This window comes from Plectropomus leopardus, chromosome 20 (assembly GCF_026936395.1).
Source record: "Plectropomus leopardus strain MGB_pleo_1.0 chromosome 20, ASM2693639v1, whole genome shotgun sequence".
NCBI classification, from domain to species: Eukaryota; Metazoa; Chordata; class Actinopteri; order Perciformes; family Serranidae; genus Plectropomus; species Plectropomus leopardus.
Window position 1 is genome coordinate 11,182,810 of NC_142195.1, and position 24,802 is coordinate 11,207,611.

Sequence of the window (24,802 nt, forward strand, 5' to 3'; positions counted from 1 at the left end):
GTCCATTTGGTATAGCTAAAATTTCCTCTTTTTTTAAAACCACAAATACAACCCAAATATTTTCTCTTTGTCTGTCTCTTAGCAACTGAAGAACAGTTTTCCAGTGACATCAGGGCAGAGAGCGAGAGAGAGAGTTTTTTTTTTTCTCTCTCTTAAGGACGTGGTTTCAATGAAGTCAGACTTGGGTGAAATTAGATTTCAGAGTGTGCACAATTAGAGTGGATGTGCTGGTATAAAATCTAGTGGCAGAGTTAAGAGTGTAGGGACAGGACGATAGATTAAATGTTGCAAAGCATGATGAGTAAATTCATAATGAGAGAAAGAAAGTTGGTATTGTAGGCAAACGTGGGTGACTGAATAACTGGCTTAAATGCTTTTGAGTGACCTATTAAACCTGAAAAAACCTTGAATGTCTCCTCTGTGTTTTTTCTCTCTTTTTCCTGTCTGCAGTGAAGTGTGGAGCCTGCATTCCTGTCTTGACATTGCTTTGGCTGTGGAGAGATGTTAAGGCTATAGGACTGGCTGTGCACTGACATCTGACATCAACAGTAAAAACATTCCCTCTCACTGAGGTAGGTATGTGTGAGTGTGTGAGTGTGTGTGTGTGTGTGTGTGTGTGTGTGTGTGTGTGTGTGTATGTGTGTGTGTGTGAGGGAGAGAGAAAGAGAGCTTGCATGCGTCATTACCGTCGGTCATTCCTCCTGCGTCGGAAGAGCTTTTTGGTGTGTGCGATCTCAGCCTCATTAGGAAGGGGTGGGAAGACCTGTTAGGGACAAATCATAGAAAAAGAGACAGCTGCTGTCATAACCAGTGATACAGATGACTTTGTGGAAAGTATCTACAGTGTTCTTCATTATTGTACATGCAAAATTACGTAATGTGCTTGCTTTCCTACTAGAACAAAGAGATAGTTGCCATTTTCTTTTGGAAGCAGTTCATCAAAGGAAATTGAATCTTTTTTTATGTTTACACAATGTTGTGTCTTATTTCCTTCACAGAAAATAAAGAGTTCAAGTTGCATGTAAGAATGTGGGAAGATCAGGGATAGAGATGATTATTAGGGCTGCAACTAATGCTTGTTTTAATGAAACAGAAAATAAAAATTACATTTTTAAATATCTTGACCAACCATCTAAAGATATTTAGTTGACAATTATATAAAACAAAAAAACAGTGCAGTTCCTCATATTTAAGGATGTACAACCAGCAAATGTTATTTTGTTCCTTTTTGTGTTGACTTTAATGAATAATCGATTATGTAACAGAGAGCTAACGTTTCTGTGTGTGTGTGTGTGTATGTTAAACCGTTAACATTATCGCTACAGGAAAAATGTTTTAATATTAGGGCGCGTGGCAGGACTTCAAGAAATCAGCTAATTTTTTACCTACTGATTTAAACGCTTCTAAGGATTTAAAAAGTCATTGCAATTAAAAAAAAGTCAATAAAAAAAGTCAATAAAAAATCAATAAAAAAAAAAAGTCAATAAAAAAAAAATATCAATTTGTAATATTGGCAGACATTGAGCATGAGCATGTTGGCTGATTCCGATAATTCATTTTAAAGCCAATATCCACAATATGTGATATTATCTTGCATCCCCAGTAAATAAACAAAAGATATTTATTTGCCTTTTGTTTGCATGTTTCTCATGTATTATCATGGAATGTACCCCTTACTTATACAGTGTAGTTAAAGAAAATAAAACCCATCTATCATCTATTAAATATCAGCCCCTGCCAATCAAAATGCACACTATCCCTTCCACAGCATCACTATGTGTAGCTGTTACCATGGTTACAGGTGCCCTCGGACCAGCGCTGTTATGTATACAAACAGTATGTGATTGTAGATGGTGCATAAATGTGTGACTGTGTGTGTGTGTGTGTGTGTGTGTGTGTGTGTGTGTGTGTGTGTGTGTGTTGTCTAACTGGGAGTCCAAGACATCATGTTACAAGCAGATTCTGTACCCTGCATAAGCAGTGGATGCTGAAGTTTGTTTCAGTTAGCGTCAGTGTCAGTCAGAGATCAGGGATGCATGTGTGTGTGCTGCTCTCTGCAGCAAATAGTTGCAGGCTGATGCACAGCAAAAAGCCCCAAATTTCCCCAAATTCTCAACCCAGAGCATTGTGCCAGAAGGTGACCATAGTCTGTAAAGACGAAGGTGGGGCTCTGTGGACTGTTTTGCTCTTGGTGCAGCATCATTAAATTCTTCCTTTTTTCTGTTTTCTTCATGAAAGTATAAAAAAAATATAGTAACCATAAATCTCTGCAGATCTCACCCCATGACCAGTAAATCATTAATCACCATACAATCATATAATTGCCTCATCCTCTTTCCTTTGCATCCAAAAGCAGTGAAAATGCATATTATATAGAAAATGGTTGCAGACTGTTTTGTGGTGCTGTCAATACAGGCATTTTTTTATTAATCCACAAGGACAGCATTCATGGCTACCTATACACAGTTTTGCATGGACACAAACTCTAATTCAATCTAACAAATTTTACTGCTATATTTGTGTCAAAACATTTCTCTGAATTTCTCTTTTGCACAAACATACTGTGCACTCAGACTTGCAGAAACACATATTGTAGATACTATAATGAGTTTGCTTGATATTTGACACGGCCACTCTAACCTACTTCTCTCTCACAGAGGCTGCTGGGGGATCATCGGATTCTGATTGAATCCAGATGTGAGAGGCAGAAAGTGTGTGAGTGTGTGTGTGTGTGTGTGTGTGTGTGTGTGTGTGTGTTGGGGGGGCTCATTGTATTTGTGTGGCACAGTAATATAAAAAAAGTCAGACAAACACACACTTAGGCTGTCTGTCAATACAACGCTTTACTTTGACCAGAGACTTTAAACCCAAAGAGCATTAATAGCTATGAAATTCTGCAATTTTCCAGATTTCAACGACTCGCCACTAGAACGGTCTAACAGGGAGGAAAAGTAGGTGGAGAGAGAAAAAGAAAGGAACGAAGGAACTGTTGCATGTTTAGCTACTGTAGTTTTCCTCTAGGATATCATTAGCTGTAATTCTGCCTTCAAATGGCAACCAGATGACGGTGAGCACACACACACAGACACACACACACAGAAAGGGTAAAACGGTGCACACTAAACATTTTTTACCAGAACCATTTAACTTATAGTATATTTACATCATTATTTTAGATTTTGGTGTAAAAATTTAAAAAAAAAATGTCTCTCTGGATTTTTCAAATCTACAGCCAAAAAAACAAAAGCACATTTTACAGTACATTAGAGGGAAGCTGTGGACCCACAACTGTGTGCACAGTTTATAATGCATCTGACAGAGGCGGAGGAAGGAGGAAGCGAGAGATGTGGAGCTGTCTCTGTGGTTGAAAGGGAGAGCGCTGTGTGTGTGTGTGTGTGTGTGAATATGCTATCTGCAGGTAGCAGCCAGCGCGGGGTAGATCAAAGAGAGGCGTGTGCTGTCCTGGTCCCCAGCCAGGAGACCCCTCACCTCGCGGCAGGCAGCGAGAGCCTTGTGGACGTGACAAGGACGGGGAGGGGGGGCTGGCTATGTAAGCGGGAGAGAGAATGAGAGCAGATAGAGATAGAGATGTTGTCCGTGGTTTTGTTTGTATTTCTAGAAGTAAAGACTATAAAGTTTATCAAGAGACAGATAAAGGTGTATTTTAAGTACTTCCTTAAAGTGAGTGGGTATCGAGTTGAAAGTAAATGAGAGTAGTGATCCAGAAGGTGGGGATGGCAGGAGAATCTCTCTTCACCTCCATTCGTCCTAAGTGGAATTTTGACTAAAATAGTGCTGCATTCAAAAAAGGCTCGGGCCGAATTGTTGTGAATGAGTTGCTACAGCTACAGAAAATATAAAATGCTATCGAGCAGCTCCAGTTAAAGTAGCAGATCCATGAGCATACATCTGACAGGATTTTCTAAAGCTAGAAAGTTGCTACAGCCACAGTCCCTTAATCCTCCATCTCTCAATCACAAGGTAAACACTAGAATTACCCCGTTAAACACTACAAAGTAATCTACCATCAATGCATGTTTGCACGTATTTGATTGGCCATCGCCGAGAAGGATCGTGGAGGAATCCAGAAGAAAGACCAGAGGAGATTAATGAGTAGATGAAAGACATGGATGTGGATGGGTTTTGATGAGAAAAAAAAGAGAGACAGTTTTGACAATGTGATTCATTTAAAGTCTGAAGGAAAGAACAAAATGTAAATGCAGGAGGAAAATGACTGGAACTATTTAAACAGAACTGAGAGAAGAATACAATGCGAAAGGACACACAGGGAAAGAAAAAGAAAAAAAATAAGCAAATGTCCGGTGTCATCTGCCACACATACAGTCTTATTCTATAGGAAACTGTACGGCTAACCGAAATCTATGCTACAGCGTGGCTATTTTAGTTGAACATGCTGTTTTAGACATGGACTACAACAGCAAATGCATCTGAATATCTTGTCGACAAAAAATGATCATCTCTGCAGAGGAGGAACAAGACAAGGTGTACCACAATAGTGCGTTTGTCTTGATATGTATTTTTGTGTCCGGTTGCCAACATGTGGAACAATAAGTTATTGTAGAGCACAAGCATCAACATCAAAATTCAGCTGTCACTACTTGTACCAACAGACCACAGCTCACCTATCAACCAAAAAACAATCTGGTTTACTGTCAAGTTAAAATTTTACTACCCTGATTGGGGTGTGTGTTTTCTGTGTGCATTGTATTATGTGCTTGGGTGTGTGCGTCTACCTCGAGAGGAAGCTGACACACCACCTAACATTCCAGGAAAAATTACAGGTCACTGGGAGCAGCTACCTGGGATGCTAACAGAGAGGATGTGTCATTTTTACAACCACCCCACATTGCCACGTAGCTCCACGTAGACACACATCTGAAAATGCAATGCATGATTTAGCTTTTAGAGCTAATTTTACTTCTTACCCATGGTAGTATTTGAAATGGGTTTTTTTCTGCAGGTTTTGCTGGACGGGGTCACTAACCTAGGTCAGATACCATTGTAGATCCATTCATAACAATGACGCTGCTTCAGCATGAAAGAGGGTATAAGTAACAAGGAAGGAAAGTAAGGAAATGAGAAAAGCGAACGGGGATTGAAGTGTGAAGAATAGAAATGGAGAATAACGATTATAGAACTTTCTCTGCAATAGCATAGAAAGTGAAGTGCACGTCTTCCTGCCCCTTCCAGTGTGTAACAATCCTGGTATGATGCTCATTCAGTCCGACCATTGTTTCTCTCCGATTATTTATGTTGCAAGGGCCCTCGGCCAAAAGCAATAAATTTAAAACTGCCCCAGGGGTGGCATTACTCGGCAGGTTGTTGAGAGCAGAGGAGAGAGAGAGAGAGAGAGAGAGAGAGAGAGAGAGAGAGAGAGAGAGAGAGAGAGCATTTACAAAAACAAGACAGACAGTAAATACAAGATAGCAAGCACGTAGAATACTGAGAGGGAAACAGAAATACATATAGGCTGAAATTATTTGGATTGGATGTATTTTGCCCACTGAATGAATAACTTAGCATTTATTCGGCCCCAGAATTATATATATACATATACGTGTGTGTGTATATACATATACATATGTGTGTGTGTGTGTGTGTGTGTGTGTGTGTGTGTATGTATATATATATATATATATATATATATATATATATATATATATACATATATATACATATATTATACTTCCTGAGGCCACATGAAAATTAGCTTAGGCGTTTCTGTTTCTTATATGCTGGTGAGTTGAAGTTTTGTAATGATAATTGAATTCAATTATTATCATTATTATTATCAAATAGTAACTATAACTCCTTTAAAGCTGCAACAAGTGAAACCATATTCAATTTCTCAGGTCATATAGACTATCCTCTAATTTTTTGTATTTGTGAACGATAAGTCTAATAAATTGGCCAATTTTTGGGCTACAAAATATGTTTTTGCTGTTATACTGAGTGCAGGTCAAGACAGATTCTTTGAGTAAATTTTGTCACTGTGTATTGCTTGGATTTCAGTGTGCCAAAGTGGAATAAGCACGGGGGGGTGGGGCATGCAATAATCCAACTTTCACCTTCTCTTACCCTCTCTGTCAGACAGCAGCTTTAACATCAGCGCTGCTGCGCTCAGGCTTTCTGTTATTCTGCTTTTGTCTAGGAAAATCTGTTAAATCTCTCTGGCCATAATGTCTAAATCTTCCTCGGCAAATATGGAAGCAAGTGCCTCTCTGTTCACACTGAATCCATGAAATATGCATTTCTGTTACTTGATGTGAACAAACCACGTAGGTTATCAGCTATGTGCTTGAGATCATACATAAAACCACCCTAAAAATGGGTGAGTACTTGTCTTTTTACTTTTGTATATTCTAAATAGAAAACACATTGTTAATATTGTGATATTTACTGGAAATGACATACAGTGTAGACAACAGCAAGTAGACTGTTTTTAGCATTACGAGAAACGTTTTGAAACTTAATTGATTAACGCATATGTTTCAGGCTGGGCTGGTGCAGGCCTTGAAAGAACATGACCTGTGCATTACCGATTCCATGAGAACTAAGCAACAGGAGGTGCTACACTATTCGATATTGGCGCTTACAGACTGCTGCAGTGATCCTGGATGTGACGAGCTCTCTTATGTCAGAAATCAAGTTCACATTAAGGTTTTAGAATTGTTTTTCTGTAAAATCCCTGTGGTAAAAGATTTGCTTCATGTTCCATGATCCCTACTTTGGGCCTTTCATGTATCTTACTCTGCAGCTAATGCCTGCCAACCGTGCCAAAAGAAGAGATTTAAAGCTGCCGCAGTCAGGTACGGTGGGTGATCGGTGATAAGAGGAAAAGATGTGAGGTCCTGACATGCGTGTCTCATTTAATAAGTGATCTGAGGCCGGGGCCACAGCCGAGCACAGACAGATAGACAGGCACATCAAAGAACTCGGGGGTCTAGCTGCAGGAGGAGATGGAGCCATTGTGGGATCAAAGTGTCAGAGAAAAAGAGGGAAAAACCTGTAGTACCCTATAGAAATATAATCATGCGACAACCACTGCTGCAGCAGCAGGTTTCATGTGTTTACAGCTCTGTAAAAAAAAAAAAAAAAAAAAAAACTTCAATCATGTGTGCTCTCTATGTTACCTCCACCTCATCTTCTCTGCGGGATCAGATGCTTTGTGTGTGCGGACAGGTTTGCATTCAATCTGTGAGGGCTATTTAATGACCCCTATTCTTGTGAGGACATTTCTGGTGCTGCGTACTGTGACACAAGCTGATTTTACTGTTATATTATCACCATAAATTGACACCTTGGGCAGCACTTAACCTATCATGAACACATACTAGGGACAGAGGATGAATTTAATTATGGCACAGGCTGGAGGTTACCTTGTTTCTTGGGATTTAGCACAGCAGTAATGCCAAGTACATAAATCAGTTCAAAAAGGGGAGGAGGAAGAAAAAAAAGGGGCATGATATTAAGTTAACTTCCTTTTTGGCCTTGCAATTTCCCATCATCAACTGTTTTACAATGCTCATGTCATTATTATGCACTTGTAATAGAATACATTTGATTATTTTGTTTGTGTGTGCGTATTTACTGTCGTTTCATGTGATTAATTTAACAGATCAAGCACTATTATTGAATACCTCCGTGGAATTCATTACGGATTTCCAAAGGCATCCTGCTTTCATGTATGTTCTCAAGTCTCCAGTGTTTCTCCCATGATTGAGGCCAGGAGAACAGAGTACAGTGGTGATTAAGCCAGTATGTGTGCGGTTAATAGAGTGTAGGAGCCAAGCAGCAGTAGGACCGGGAACAATAGCAGGAAGAGACCACAGGGAGGGGGCTGCCGGTCACCGTGACCCCCTGGATATTGTTCTGCTGCCCACCAGCATTTGAAGGATGGAGGGGAGGAGTGAAGGACGACATGAGGAGAGGAGGGGATGGTGGTGATGGGGGGTGGGGGGGGTGGAGCGCAATGATGGTGGTCAGAAGAGAATAGGAAAAAGGAAACAGCAAATAGGAAGAAGCAAAGGGAGACGAGGTAAAAGATGATAGAAGAGACGTGCGGAAGAAGTGTTTGAGGTGAGCACAAACATACGGGAACAATAAATGTGTGTGAGTAAATACTGTGAGAGGAATGCAGGTGTCAGACAAGCTGACAGCTGACAGACAGACAGACCGCCCAAAAAGCCCACCCCGCCCCCCCGATGTCCCTTCTCAACTGGAGTCCTGCTCTGCGGCACGTACACTTCCAGACGAAGGGGCCAACCAGTCTGTGATATCTCAGCTCCAGACTCCGGCTTTGTTCCCTTGTTGGACCGCTTTGTTCACCGACCGCAGACCGGATGTCTCCAAAATGACTAGCCGCTTTTTCCCTCTCTGCTTGGTCTAACCCCAACCTCCTCTTCCTCCTCTGGTGCCATCCATTCTTAAAGATATTTTGAATTTTGTCACTAACAGCATGGAGGAAAAACATGCCTTTGTCGTTAATCATTTTGAAAAAAGAAAAAAAGAAGTATAATTGTGTATTGGCTATGAATGACATTACCGAGAAAACTGGTTTATTATGGCCATGATTTAAATGAATAGTTTTGAATGAAACGTTTTGGAAAAAAACACTTTTTTGCTTTTGTGCTGAGAGTTAAAGCTGTAGTTGGTCACTTAGATGAAAATAATGTATCATATTTGCTGAAACTGTATATACTGAAAGAAATACATGAAACAAAAAAAGCCTTGTCCCTCCTTCTCTCCTAACGCCTCTGATGACATTCACCAGAATCTACTGTGGTTACAACAACCAATCAGAGCCGAGGAGTCTCTCAGGCAGCTGTCAGTTATGTCAATCACTGTTTGTACGCAGTCAAACTGTCAAACTCGGCAGCGCTGATCAAACATGACTCAAGATTCTGTTAATGCATTGGCTACTGCTTTTCTTAAATGTTTTCAGAAACATATTTTAGTCTACTGTTTGTTTAGCTGTAAAATGAGAAAGCTTGTGACCTGGCTGCCATGTTGGCGCTATCTTAGCTTAGAATAAAGACTGGAAGCAGGGAGACACAGCTCGCCTGACTCCATCCCAAACTTAAAATCCCATCTGTAAGCTCATCTCAAGCTAATTAATTAGCACATTGTTTCTGTTGTGTAAAAACTGATAATTTACCTTTGGACTGAGCTTGATTCCAATCTTTATGCAAAGTGAAGTTAGACAGCTGCTGGTTGAAGCTTCATATTACATGTAGTGCATATAGCACTACATGTAAATAGCACAGATATAGTGCTATCAATATTTTTGTCTAAATCTCTAAATGTCCTCAAATATCAAACCATTTTTAAAAAACTTATGCTGAAAATAACATTGTTATTCAGCTTTAACCAAATTGAGGCTACAACTTGGACTCTTGGTAACACTGAGCTGACATGATCTTGGCAGCCGATAAATTACCTCTCGGGAAAGAACATCAGGTCACAACACTCATACCAAGCGTACAGAAACAGAAGCGCCCACTTTTTTTCAGAGGAGAAAACTCCCACCGGTGAGAGGATTCTGATCAAATGCAAAATTCTATCACAATGTGTCCAGGGGATGTGTGTGCATCACCTTTAACACGTACTCACACAAACACACTGTGGATGTGTGGATAAGCAGACATTTGCTGACATTATTCCAGGTACAGTGAGTGTTGAGAACACCCACATGTACACACGCATACACGAGTTGTGGCTGTCACAACAACGAGGATCACGCTGACAGGATCGTGTTGATGATTCCAAATAGTATGCGAGTGAGATCGAGTGTCCATGCTGCTGGACAGTTTGTGTCATGAGGGAGGGAAAGGTGAAGCGAGAGGATATGAAAACATCTGCAGTCTCAAGGGGAAAACATCATTCACATTTGCCAGTTTAATTCTGTACTTCTGGCAAGCTGGAAAATTCTCGGCCTATTCTTTGCATCATTTTCCAAATAAGAACACAAATTCACTGCTTCAGCTTCTACAAGCTGAAGGTTTTCTGCTTTTCTCTATATCACTAAAAAAATACATTTAGATTTAGGACTGTTGGTCCTAAATCAACAAATTCATTTGATTATGTCACTTAAGGCTTTAAGAAATCCTGATGGCCATTTTTCATGATTTCATGATGTCTAATGCACTTTACAAATGATCGATTTATTGTGAAAAATCAGCACATTAATCAATGATGACAATATCTTTAGTTGCAGCAGTACTCTATATCCTTAAAAACTATAGCTTGTATTATCACCTGGAGTCTCTCTATAAGATCAATTTTATTTAGTGGCCTTAAATTCTTACTTAACATTTTACTGGGAAAATACTTAACTTCAAAACACAGGACAGTAGATAGTTAGGCAGAAATCTGTGTATTATTGTGTAAGGCTGCACAATTAACCCAAATATTTCCAAAATCACAATGGCCAAGTTCAAATCGCAGGCGCTGCAGTTTTTTTGATTCAGGTAAAAAAACAGAATCATGACACACTGCGGTGCTACAGAGATGCCCTGGCCTACAAATCATATTCAAGCCATAAGGGGATGTGCTTGTTTGGTATAGACCCCAGCAGAAATTACATCATCATCTTTTTTGTGTTCGCAAAAATGCAGAAATTAACATTCCTACTAAAATCATGACGCATATCTTAATTGCAATATCCCTAAAATAATCACAATGTCTTTTTTTTGGTATATCCTGCAGCCCTACTGTTGAGTATAATACATTTTTGTTGTTATAATTTAATGTCTGTAACACTGTGTGCTCTTTTAGATAATGTAGATTAAAATAATACTTCAATTCTTGATGGTGGCCATCAATGAAGGTTAACGGTATTTTTTTTTTGTGAAGATGGTGTCTGGGACACATTCACATTCAATTAGCAAAGAAATCAGATGAGTACTTTTATCTGTAAACTCTGACATCAAGTAATAAAACTTTTAAAACTTTAAAACTTTTAACACTATTTACAATGGTGTTTAAATTAAATAAAAATTATTAAAGCCTTTGCTCATTATATTGCTATCTTTCTTTTTTGAATTGCTTCTTAAAACTTTTTTTTAAAATTTCTGACGTATAAATATATTTTTAATGATTTGTTTTCACTTTATCCTTGATCTAATAAGGTTTTATTAGTTGCACGTCTTTATTCACATTTTATTACTATATCTGTGTTTCAATAATTTGTTTGGTGCAAACAAAAATATAGTTGTTATTTATATTTAATAAAATGAATGAACTGTGCACTCTTGCTTTTTCTGGCTGGTGTTAATCGGAATCCGTGCGATACGTGTCATGAATCCACAGATAAATGCTCGCGCTCTGACCCCTGAATGCCTCCGTCATTACGTGATGCTGGACGTGAATGTATTGTATGTGCAGGTTAACATTCCAGAGAGGCCAGAAGAGGTGCAGCAGACTTTAAGGGCTACAGGAGGAAGCCCATTCTCCCTCTCACACGCACACACACACACACACACACACACACACACACAAACGAGATGTTTTCCACATCCCAGGGCTATTTGTAAGTCTATTCTGGCTCCTGGAAAGGGGAGGTGAATGTTGGCAGGAAGTGTGGAACGTAGACGGGGACTTTGGATGATGTAGCCCTGCAGTACAGTAGCCGGAGGTGGTGACTGGGGAAAAGAGACGTGTTGTTGTTGTTGCCTGGATGATTATTTTTATAATCAACAAATTTATCTGCTTAGAAACAATAAGTAAACATCAAAAGTGCACAAGTAAAGCTTTGATGATGAGCCAATAGTGGAAGAAGTACTCAGATCCTTTAATTTAAGTACCAAGACAACAATGTAAACAACAATGCTGGATTAACAGCAAAATCTTCTCACTGATGTAACTGCCGATTTATCAATGTATACAGAGGACTCTACTGGTGTTGTTTTTAACTACTTTATATACAGTTAGATAGTTTAGTCCAGTAGTCACAAAACCTGAGGGGTCTTGAGATGTTTTATGTGGTAGAAAAGGAGAAGAACAATTAGTTATTTAACCTCTTTAGGCCTCAAAATCATACGTTATTTACTTTTATTTATTTAATTTCAAAGGGGAATGTCTCTTTGGTGTAATTAATAACATTTCTCAGGGTGCTAAGGGTTCACAATGTGTGATATTTAATAGTTTATCACATTTTCTAATGTGAAATCTTAATAACTGTCTGTTATATGTAGTGGAGTAAAAGGTAAAATATTTCCACCTGAAATGTAGCAGAGCAGAAGTATAAAGCAGCATCAAATGGAGATACAAATGGAAAAAAAACAGCTTAAGTACGAGTGCCTCAAATTTGTACTTGAGTAAATTACTTATCTGCCATGAGCTAACAAGTGAGACATGACAGCCAGTCATGTGTTTTAATAGCAAGATGTAAAAATCCCCCGCCACATAATACTGTTTTAGTTACAGTCAGGAGAATGGATGTGTTCATGTAACAAAACTGAAAGTGGCAGCAGAAAGGAGAGGTACATAGCCAGCACACTCAGCATCAATTAAAAGCAGCAAACCGCAGTACAAACATTTTACAGCAAAAACTAGCTCTCACACACGCCCAGACATATCAGAAATTCCATGGCATATTCTATATTGGTGTGAAGTGTGATGTGCATGTGATCTGAGTCATTTACCAAATAGAGACCCGATCCAATACTAATGTTTTCCTATATGACGCAGCCGTACAGCGCACATATAATAAAAATGCTTTATAAATTTGATGCTTAAGACATTTGACACGACACAAAAAAAGATCTCTTGATTGCAAACCACTCCGGTTCAGTTCAGCTGAAGTTAACAATGATTGTGGCTTCAGTGTTTTATGTTACAGTGTGGTCTCTCTAAACTACTGGCCCTGAAAGTGGAAAATGGAAACTTAAGTGCCCTCACAGTTGTCTTGGGTGCTATCCCAAACCAAGGAGGGGGATTGTCGGTGGATGGCCTCATTAGAGCAAGAAAATAAAACCCCAAAAAACAAGGACTTTACTGGCCTGGCATCACTGCTGTATGACTCCGCCTGGCAGAGCTTTGGGATAAACTTTAAAGATGCCAGGGCATGATACCCAGCACAGACAGAGAGTGAAAGAGAGGTTGTGTGATGATGGCTGAAGTCAGAAACAGTTTTGGAATGTGAGGGAGAGAAAATGTGGCAATTGCTCCCCAGCTCTGTGTCTCTGACCTTGCTGTGTCCCGGTGCCCACACATATCCGATCCCATCACACCAGACGAACGCAGTTGACCCCATCTTTCTTTTGGCCCTAACTGAATGAGCGGAAACGGCAATCTTGGCTCGGGGGCAATACAATGAGGAAGCCATCTTTGTAGCGCAACTAGAACCCATCTTGGCTGAAACACTATGAGAGGCGAAACGCAGCTCGACTGCAGGAGCCAAGAGGGGAAGGAAAGAGGAAGACACTGTGGCTCAAACACTATGAAGGATGGAAGACATTTTGGCTCAGACTGCAGGGAAGGAAGAGAGGAAGGTGACATCGGAGACCTGGAGTGAACCCTGCCCCCGCTGAGTGACAAATCACCTTGGAAAACACAAAGCCTAATACCCCGCAAAACGCAGCTGCTACATCAGTTCTACACTTTTCAATTTGTTGACGGCAGACATCATATTCTGGAATAACACTATCTTTTTAAACTGCTTCTTAAAGCTTTTTTTTTTCTAAATGTAAGTTGTGAGCTGTTTATGTCTGGCGTTAATCAGAATCCGTGTGCTCTTAATTTAGAATAAAACTTGGAAATTGTTGTTGTAATTAGGCTGTAGAATATAAAATGTATGTACAAAGAGGCCATGGAGAAGCAGAGCAGCGGTTTGCAACTTCAAATCCTTCAGCCAGTCTCCTGAAGTGTGCATTAATCAAATGAAGTGGATTTTTTTCTTAAGTGATGTAATTTTGGTACAAAATTCATCCTTTTGTTTTACTATCTGACAGATGAAGCTCAGCACACAAACACTGTCTCGGGAAACAAAAATGGAGGAATCATGTCTCCTCGTTCAGAGTAAATATGTTAAGTACTGTTAAGTAACTGTAACTGTTAAATATTAATTTAAGATACACTTGAAAAAAATGTGTACCTATCCTTTATTTTGTGCTTAAAAGCTGATGAAGAGGTTTCAAACAGCCACGAAACAAACATCAGGTCTCTGTGGACATTAATATCTCATGTGTAAATGTTGTCCTATCATTTCACCACCAGGGGGTAGTGTAACATTTGAAGCCATTTTTACATCGGATACGGCACACTTCAGCATCTGACCAGCTGGTGTCACCAAATGATCATTTATAATCAACCAGTCTCTTTTCTGGCATATATGTTAAACTATACACACTGTTCTTACATGTCTTCCATGTTCTTCAACCAAAAAGAGGTAATAAAACTGATCTTTTGATAATGTTCTTTTTTTGTTCAATGATGTTGTATACTGTAGTTATTTTAAACCTGACTATGGCACCATTGCTCTGGTGAGCACACCTCTCATTCCTCCTGTACACCAACAGGGGTCACCCTCTAACAACTAATAGATTGTGAGGTTGCAATATTGGTGAGTTTTTTTTCCTGATGTTTGCTGTCACATCAGTGCAGGAGAACTGTTTTAAAAAAACAGCATAACATTGTCCATGTAGTACAAAAATATGTATATCAAGACATCTTACATATCAGAGTAAGAAATCTATCAAGCTAGAAGCAAGCATGTAGATTTAAAAGATAAAAAAAAAAGGCCAGTGACTTACAGAGCGCAGTTGGGGTAGGAACCTCTCTATGTCGTTCATGTCTATGCCGTCATCTTCCTCAAATTTGATTTTGTTCATCCTGAAAGAGAGGAGGCCAGAGTTAATGGATTGCAACCATTATGACAAGCAGACATAAAGAGACTGAATTAGTGACAAGGGACAATCCTAAAAGACATTGGTGAGACAACATGGGATAATCAAAGCAATACTACGAAGGAGCGGAGCAGCACTTGCAGAACCAAATGGAGTTGATAAAAATCTGAGATCAAAAGCCATAACAACATACCCCTCTCTGTCAATGTGTGGCAGGTGCTTTGGCGTTCCTCTAAAGTGTTTCCTGTGGAAGTGACTGAAGTCCAGCTTCTCTGGCTGCACGTCCCAGCCTGCACCTCTACAACCAAGACAACGAGATAAATCAAACATCCAGTATTCATGCATGAGCACAAGGAAAGAGTGAGAAGGTGCACAGATGTAGAGGACAGCTTCCAAATTCTAAGTTAACCTCAGTTGAAGAGTCTTACAGATCCCAAATACTTGATTTTAAAACCTAGCTAATGTGCATCATCAGGACTGTGTGCACACTTGTTTATTAACCAAATTTTTTTTTGGCAATAAACTGTATTCATGTACAATCTCAAGATTCATAGAAAGAAGCTGATTGAGAAAATAGGTTTTCAGGGCCTTTATTTATTTTATTTATTTATTTTTTTAAATCAAAATCAACACTGGCATTGCTTTGTTTTTAGTTGTTCTTGCATTAAAAAATCCAACAATAATTTCTGTTTTTATATTTTCTGGCTATGTTAAAGGGGTTCATTTTGGTGATTTTTTTTTTTTTTTTTTAAAAAAAGCATGCCTTTCAAAAATTAAAGAAAAAAATGCCCCCAACTGCCAAAACAAAAATAAAATAAAATCATCAAATTTTTTATTTTTAATAAGAAAACATGCCTTAAACACAGTCATTTAAAGTTTCATTCCTCTCCCCATCAGCCAAAAGGGCTTAAAAAATTATTTGACATGCCTAGTGGGCATACAAAGGGAAGGGAGAGGTGGAACGCAGGAAGAAAATGAGGAAACTTTTGTGATGAACAAATAAGCAACCAAAATGTTGTCACACATTGATACATATTAAAGCTTATTAAAAAATAAATATTTTTAATATTTTTAAACATATCAAAAAATAAATTCACCACTATATGTTACAAGTTTTCCATGACTGTGGGAACCCTGGTTTTAAATGCTTTTTTAGAAAAAGATTATTTCATCTCATGCTGTATAAAACTGTGGACAATTTTCAGCCAAAACACCAATCCTCCAATGAGTGGCCCATCTACCAACTCTTGAAAAACTGCATCTTTAACATTTTCTGCTATGAGACAATAAACTAGAGCAAAGCTTTCAATTTCAACTGCTTTCCACTGTTTCACACAACTTTAAGGGCAGAAATACGTGTTTTTATTCAGTGCTGAATCTACTCTACATTTGGACTCTGTCTGCATAGAGGGAGAGTTGCTTACATCATCCGCTGCTCCTTCACTGTGTGCTCAGATGTGCCAACGTGGCCGGAACTTAGGTAGCTGAAGCTGCCGTGCAGCAGTTACCATGGCAACCAGTCCTCACCCCAGTGAAACTGATTTATGTCTCAGTCATTTCCTTTTTTATTCTCCTCTAAATTTCAGGTCAAGCTCTTGTTTGAAAAATCATTTAGTCACAGACGCTATGAAAGATTTTCACACTGACCTCACATATATAAGAAAAAAACAAGATTTCAAGTGTTGAGATCTGAAGTGTTAAAATGGCATTTAAGTATAGATGTATTTGCCTTTAATGTGTATATTTATTCTTTGAATACCTACAACAAGCCAGCAGTGATCAGTCTTGAAAATGTTACCTCAGAAAAACTGTCTTGGGCTAAATAAGAAACGACTAATTCAAGATTTAGAAAACAGCAGACCTCAAATGAACAAATAGTGCTGTAGATAAGACAAGCACGGACAGGTTAAGAGGAAGGGAGAAAGCGACTGAAAAAAAATACAAGGACAGTTTCAGAGCAAGAGAGCAAAGACTCAGCCTGTGTCTAAATCTAAATCATATGACCCTCTACAAACTATGGCTGGAATTCAGACCCAGAAGACTGTACAACATATTAGGTCTTTGAAACAGTGAGGCACCTACCCGTGTGAGTCCATCGTGTTGGCAGCCCATATGTCTGTCCCCAAGATGTCAAAGGAACCGTCTCTGTTCCCGTTCTGTCCCGACAGCACACAAGGAAAATATTAGCATGATGACAAAAGACTTCTCATCAAACAACCACATACAAGGCTTACTGGTAAGCAGATTTCCTTTTTAATATTTTTTGGGAAAGAAGTGAATCGTTTTCCACATACTGCAATAAATGGCACTGTGGGTTTATAATATTATAATATTATGTTATACTACAGTGTAATTATTGTGTTGATTTAAGAGGTATCCCACCAACTTAGTACTGCACTTCCATTAAGTTGGGGAGGAGAAAAACAGAAAACAAACACTCGCAGTTTGTAACACTGTTGAAACTTGATGCTAAAAGGCCCAATTCTGAGATGATCCTAATGACATCACCATGGCATCATCAGGGTTATTCTGTCAGACTTGAAAAAACCCTTTCAAAGCCAGAGATAATGTTACACAACATTTGTCACGCGCTGAGTGGTTCTCCTCGTGACGAGTAAACACATCATTTGCACAATCGGCGCCCCCTTAACATATGATGATGGTGTAGATATGATTTGTGGTGAGACGTTTGGATGCATGGGACTCCTAAGGGAACAATACGTTGAGTAAGGAAAGAGACTCGGGCCATATGATTTCTGTGACGTGGAAAACAAATCTGATGATAGAAACTGAATCAAATGTAAAACATGAAATATCGTGGAGTTCTATGGTGGACTGCTACGTATTGGTGCCATCATAAGGAACTCTTTCTGATGACGAAATTTGCTTAATCATAAACACCCAGTTCAGAAAAATGAAAATAGAAAACACGGAATTACTTTTTTTTTTAAAAAAAACAGACAGGAAAAAATGTAAAGGGATTTCACAGGGCCCTTATAGACACGCGGCAGATATAGCCACAGTACTGTACTGTTTCTTCAAGGTCTCCTCAAGATATTCGTTTTCGTTACTTTACAAGGCGATCATTTTAAAAATACTGAGGGAATGGGGTGGTGGCAGTAAGAGACATATAAGACAAACATACACATAAAAACACACATAGGTGTATGTGTACCTTGGAAGGGCCTGTGTACTGGTTGTTTCTGCCCCTGCTGCCGGAGCGTGAGCCGGATCCTGGTCTGGACCCTGAGCTGGGCCTAGAACCTGTACTGCCGTTACTGCTGTGTTCCCACTCATCCTGCAGAGTTGAGAGAGGGGGGGAAAAAGAGGACTGAGGTTTCTGTTTTATTTAAAATTTGTGTCATTGTCTGTCACAGTTAATCAGAGTGGGGAACACAGATAAAACTAAAGCTACAACGTAAGATTGTTTTATCTTTATATAATATAATAGATATAATATAGATATAGATATAGATATAAAATAGATATAATATATCTTTATCTAAAACTGGACTAAAGCCCATCTTGCTAAGGGCTTTAAAATTGAAAATTAGGCAGCTGGCTGACACTGGCACATGTACAGAAATGTTGATTAATGTGCACTATCCCGACATTTTGTCACTAGAAGCCTCTGTGCCATTCCTCTAACTTTTACACTTGTTTTATGTGCATATTAGGAGAGTAACAACAACTTGTGTTGTGTTTTATTGCTTAACAAAACAATACGGAGCACATAGAAAAGTGCAGTAGTGTGGTTGTTGAACTGACATAACAGCTCCCATTTCTGTCACCGGGGGCCAGCTGCATAAGTAATGTGTACAAACAAAAAAACATGCGAATGCCATGAGATTGCATGCACCTTACGCATTCTTCAGAGCAGTGTACACACCGTTTTAGCTTAGATATAGATATATATAAGTTGAGAGACTGAAAACAATGTTTTAAGATACTTCACTGATTGTTCTTTCATTTTTGTTTTTGCAGCTTACACTGTGTTCTGTAAAATTCCAATCAAAGGCTCATTTATAAAGTTAATTTTAAATTATTTATGAGTAATATAGCAATACCAGCATTACTTTTATTTACATTCATCGCCCTGTGATGGTTAGTGATCGTTTCATTTTATCATGTGGAGCATTTTCTAATTTTAGTTTCTACATGAGCGCTGTGATCCTTCTGACATTTAATAATAATGACCATCGAGATTTCACCGCAATAATGATTTACATAAATGTAATGAATTCGTGGTACGGACGCTGCAAATATCTACAGCCGTTGGTGATGATAGCTGCTGTAGCACTGTAGAGAGCTTCATAGATGAGACACAGTTGGTGAAATTGCATTTTCTTTACTCATTTTATTTCTCACTGACAGGTCTACTGAGTGGTGCGTGTAAATACACAAACAGATGTTTAAAGGCGTTTCTACATCTATTTGTGCTGAACTGTGGGTGTGGATATGAGGCTCTTGCCCGTGCGCCCAGTGCCACAATGATAGAGGTTTATAAAACAGAATCAAGCGCACACACGGCTTTATGAATTGGACAAAAAGAGCGCGTATGCATATTCTGCCTCAGTTTTAATCGTGAATCTACAGAGTTTTATGCATCTGTTCACTTCTCTTATTACTGAATAGTTTGTGATCGTTGCTAGTTATTTTACTAAATACTGTGTGTTAAGAAATGCCCCAAACACTGCAAAACTTCAGTGATTAAAGAATATGGATAATAAAATAGATAATATTACACCCTTTGAAGCTGAATGTTTAAACAAACTCTCTCATTTTGTTGCATTGAAAATCACTTTGATGTTTTATATATTAATACTGACATTATAATTATAGTCCCTCTCTTTGCCTCCCTCATATTTCAGATCACTCTGCTCTCTCTGACTCTCTCATCCATACTGCTTCACCACTCACTTCCTGGTGAATCATACAAATCAATCTCTAGGGTGCAATAATACTCTTGAATCACTGCAGACTGTACAGTCAGAGCAGAGAAGCAGAGAAGCACGTACACACGTGTACACACACACACACACACACACACACACACACACACACACACACACACACACACACACACACACACACACACACACAGATATTTAGCAGACTTACTGGCTAATAATTCATTTAGGATTATTTAATTACTGGCCCAAGCCTCAAAGTATCCCATGTTAGTCATTAAAAGCATACTTTGACTCCAGCAACCACAAGCAAGCAGACGAGCTGTGGACCACTTAAGGCTGGTGTTACAGTCTCTTCTAATCATACACTTGAGCAGCTGACAGAGAGGGAGAGACTGACCCCAAACATACAGATCTGAGAGCACAAGAAACCGACACTTTAATTAATGCGATGCTCCAGTGACCAGAGGGTCCAGATGAGCACAGAAGAAGACAACAACAACATGGAAGTAGCAGTAGAACCAGGAATGCATTTAAGGATAAACACATGTTTACTCAACTCCAATATTCAGAAATGGTGTTTATGTAGATTAGCACCTGTGTCTGGGGTAAAACCAAGCCTACTCTCATTGTTTATTTAAGCTAGCAACATGGGTTTATGAGTCAGACGAATTCATCTTAACTTCAGAGGTTGGACATGTATTTGTATTGTCAAGGTGGTTGCTGAATTAACACAAAGTGGCAGAACAAATGCTATAGTTTGTAATCAATATTCCTGCACCATTGTGACATTATGTTAAAAAAAATGTCATGATATTTTTTGGAGCTTTTTGCCTTTATTCCATAGGACAGATATAGCATAAAAGGGGGCAAGAGAGGGGTCAAAAAGCAGCAAAGGACTGGGGACAGAACTGAACTCGCGGCCCCCGTACATGCCACTGGGCGCCCCGGCATTATGTTAATTTGAAATAGCTTTCATCACACTATGAACACTTAAGATTTGTGACGAATGGCTGAGGACAGGAGATGTAATGTTTGTACACACAGCAGCAAATCCAGCATAGTCTCAATTATGATCTGTTCCGAAACACACAAAAGATTTTTTTTCATCATCTGCATGTCAAACATATGCTCACTAATGAATGTGATGCAGCTTTAAGTTTAAATTAAATCCCTATCAGTCACTTCTGTTATTCTGTTATTGTGCAGACATTGATCTATAATGAAGACCATATAGACTGACCTCAGATTGCTTTTTAGGATAGTGTCAGACAGGTTCAGTCTTTCTGTTTATTATGGCCCCTGCAGTGGATGGCATGACACAATTTACCAAACCCCTTTTTTGCCAGCACAGCCCTTTTTTAGAATACTGTATATATGCAATGTATAATTAGACTGCGAGTGATGAGTCAGTTCATCAATTGAAGATACACTACGCAGGATTGTTCAGAAAACATTGTATAGACTCATATAAAAGTAATCCCTCACAATCATGTCTTATAACCCACTAGAGTGTGTGGCAGTGCATTTATCTGCAGAGGCTCTGCCCCCCATCTGTATTTTCCTTTTTCTTCTTTTTTTGCTGTATTCAGGATTTTTATGGGCTCAACCTTTGGGCAGTGATGTATAGTCAATAAAAGCGCAAAGGTGAGGCTGGGGCTTTATAAAAAGGCAGCAACCAGGTGCCAGACTGTGAGCAGCACACATCCAAGAGGAATATCTGAAAATCGAGGACACAGCCCCTAAAAACGCAAATATATCGAGGCAAAACAGGTGCCGGTAGTTAACGTTGCTACAACAGTAGCATGCAGTGTGCTTGCTGCAGTGAAGGGGAGGAGGGGCGTAGTTGAATATTGTGTTTAAAAACAGTAGCCAACAACTCCAGCATCCTGCATCCTATTCCTTTAACGTAAACTGCACACACTAACACACGCACTTACTGGTTTGATTGAGCCTCTACCCCGGGAAGACGTCCAGCTGCCGTCTTTCTTGTTGTTACAGTCATCTGTCCACTGGAGGAGAGAAAGGGGGAAGAAGGTGCTGTTATCACTTATTAAGAGGGGTTTGTTTACATGTATAAATAAAAATAAACACAACGTAAAGTAAAGTACACAGTAAGTTAACCACTCCACATTTGTCTGGGTTTACGCACATCACACATATACATCACAACAATAAAGGCAGCTGCTCTGATGCGGGCTGTAACCTGTCAGCATGTTTAAAAGACAGAGACCAGAGACACCACCAAACATAACCACTGCTGCTAACACATATGGGACCACTGAGAGCGTTTCATACAAGGTACAAAGTAGATTTTATCCATAGAAATAATGAGGCTCTGACCTGTGGCACCTTGCCACCATTGTCCAAGTCCAAGTCCCCATCTGCCTTGTCCCCCAGAAGCCCTTGCACTTGGTACTCCAGCACGTAGCTGTCGATGAAGCGCTCCAGCTCCTCTATCTCCTGTGAGCGCGTGCTCCCAGCTTCAGACGACGCAGACGCCACCGAAGAGTTCTCCATGACAACCGGTGCTGTGATGGGTGGAAGGGGAGGAGGGGGAGGGAAGGAGGAAAGTGACCTGTGCAGGGAGGAAGAGAGAGAAAGGAGTCAGGCTAAATTTCAACATGACAAGGAGCTTCCATGTTAGCACATTCATAGCCTGTGACTGGAAGACAGTGTTTATATTGACACCTCCGTGATATGACTGTCAATAACCTGTTGAGTACAGTACCACTAGAACTGAAACAACTGGTTGATCGCTCATTTCTCAATTCACCGGCAACTATTTTAAAAATTGGTTAAAAATTTTAATTCAAAAATACCATTCTCCAGTTCAAGCTTCGGAAATGTGATGACTTTATACTTTTGTTTGTAATATATGACTTTTAACTGAATGTCTTTGGGTTTCAGACTCTTGAACAAATAATTTGAAAACATCTCATTGGCCCGTGGAAAATAATGACAGGAATATTTTTTCACAATATTTTTGAGACAAATAGATCCAATAATGGCAATTATCAACAGTTATACCAGCAATAACAGGCATTTCTCTCACCTTGGTCACTTCCAAATACTCAAAGAAGTCACATAACCTCACTTCTGTCAAACATACTCTGTATCCACTGCTTGCCTCCAAAGTCACTAAAAGCAACACTGCCCCTGCAGCCAACTCCCTCTGGTGTCACCACTCATGCACCTCTCCATGTCCATTCCCCTCTTTGTTTTTCCACCTCTTCCCTGCCGTCTCTCTCTCTCTCTCCTGTCAGTGTTTGTGTTTGATCACCTGATCGGTGGCCAACAGGCAAGCGGCTTCCTGCCTGGCTGTCTATTGCTACTAAGCTCCTTTACATCATGGCTTGATCACCAGCCATGCAAAGAGGATTTATGGCCCTGGAGCACGCAGAATGGTATCTGCTGAGCCCTGGGGACTCGCTGGGAGCCCTGTGCATTTGCAGCCAACAAGGCAGCCACACAAAGTTTAAACCCTTTGTTTTGGTTTTTAGCTGCAGAGCTATCTGGTGCCATGGTAGAGAAGAGTGTGATATCTTCAGTGTCTTTTTTTTTAGCCTACAACACATCTAAACACACCTATTGCTGCACTGTTAAGTCTTTTATTAAACAACAACCTAGAGTAAAGACTGAGAACTATTTCAACAGAACAAAAATAGATAATTCTATTTTTAAGATTCACTCCTTTACGAGAACCAATGACCGTAGAAAGCATATTTACAACTCCTGAGTTAGTACTGACAAGTATTAAGAGGGGGGTAATGCCCCATTGGAAGATCAAATCTCAGGGTCAGTTACAGGACAGCACCCCTGTTGAGCAAGAGACCTGATCATGAACCCGTCTCCGCTCAAGGACAGTGAGTCTCCCTATTCATCACTACCCCACTGCTTTACTTTATACACACCGCTAATCTCTGCACGCCATGAAGCAGGGTCAACATGACCTAATCCGACCCTCTGTAGTGTCATTGTTATAATCCATACATGTCAATAGTATAATCAATACACCCATTGACAGCAGGGCTTTGATTAGCATGATGATTTGCAGCTTAAAGGCTACAGCTGCCTTGAAGATTTTTTTTTCCCTCAGGAAAACAAACAACATGTCATCACCATCACTGGCTACTTTACAAGCATTTGCACATAGTGTACATGTATGATCACACACATAAACATAACAGTTTGCACAAGCTTCGTCTTCGTGTTAAAGTTTAGATAGATATGCCAGACTTTGAAATACATACACACACACATTTAAAATGCATTTCAGTGTTCATGATGATTTGAGAGCATAAGGCAACTTCAAATTGAACTACTGTCCTAGTTTCGTGTCCTATTCCTGTCACCCCAAAATCAGACCATTTATGTCACAACACCAACACGTGCTCGGCTCAAAAACAGACTCTCACCCAGTCATTTAGGTCAGGCCAATCTCCAGTTCGTCCAGCCTGATTATTACACTGAATTTAATTATTTATTTATCTGACTTCCTGAGGTGTTGATTCACCTGTGCGCTTATTTCCGAGGCTGCATTCAGTGGTGGAGTTATACTATTTTGCATTATTTATATTTTGTACACCCCAATTCACTTAAGTGGGGTTGTTGGAGCATCGTCAAGACTCTTCATGGCCTTGATTTCTCATCTCAGTTCATACTTCTCAACTATAGCAGAGCTTCATTGATTACAACACAGTTTAAATGAATGGAGAAGCATTCAGTGATAGTAGTCTGGAAGTTTACAACACAAGGTTTGATGCATATTGGTAGTGGTTGGAGCTCAGTCAGACATCCTACACTTGTCCTTGACATGTAGTATAGAATTACTGCCTCAGGGCAAGCTGCTGCCAACAGCTATTGATCCGTCCATTAATATAACTCTCATCTAGTTCTCTGTCTTTTTGACTTGGTATCTATCTTTTCTATTTATTCTAGCATCTGCCCTGTTCCAGTTCATTTGCTCATGGTGCAAGTAGGAGTAGCAAATCAAAAGGCCTGTGCATGCATACAGTCACCCCA

The 24,802-nt window shown here is 39.5% G+C and overlaps 1 protein-coding gene across 6 annotated transcripts in view; it reads right to left on the reverse strand.

Moving 5' to 3' along the window:
* The window catches only part of ctif (CBP80/20-dependent translation initiation factor), a 61,653-nt gene that overhangs the window by 25,984 nt on the left and 10,867 nt on the right, over nt 1-24,802 (reverse strand). For 5 of the 6 annotated variants that reach the window (XM_042508951.2, XM_042508946.2, XM_042508948.2 and 2 more), the window contains 7 exons: nt 22,121-22,355; nt 21,718-21,789; nt 18,043-18,165; nt 16,950-17,023; nt 15,061-15,165; nt 14,775-14,853; nt 687-763 (listed from right to left, as the gene is read on the reverse strand). In XM_042508951.2, the coding sequence (XP_042364885.1) occupies nt 687-763; nt 14,775-14,853; nt 15,061-15,165; nt 16,950-17,023; nt 18,043-18,165; nt 21,718-21,789; nt 22,121-22,297 (707 nt within the window). In that variant the 5' untranslated portion in view covers nt 22,298-22,355. Of the gene's footprint in view, nt 1-686; nt 764-14,774; nt 14,854-15,060; nt 15,166-16,949; nt 17,024-18,042; nt 18,166-21,717; nt 21,790-22,120; nt 22,356-22,832; nt 22,973-24,802 lie in introns of those variants that run through there. The other variant, XM_088070746.1, reaches the window with a different exon arrangement.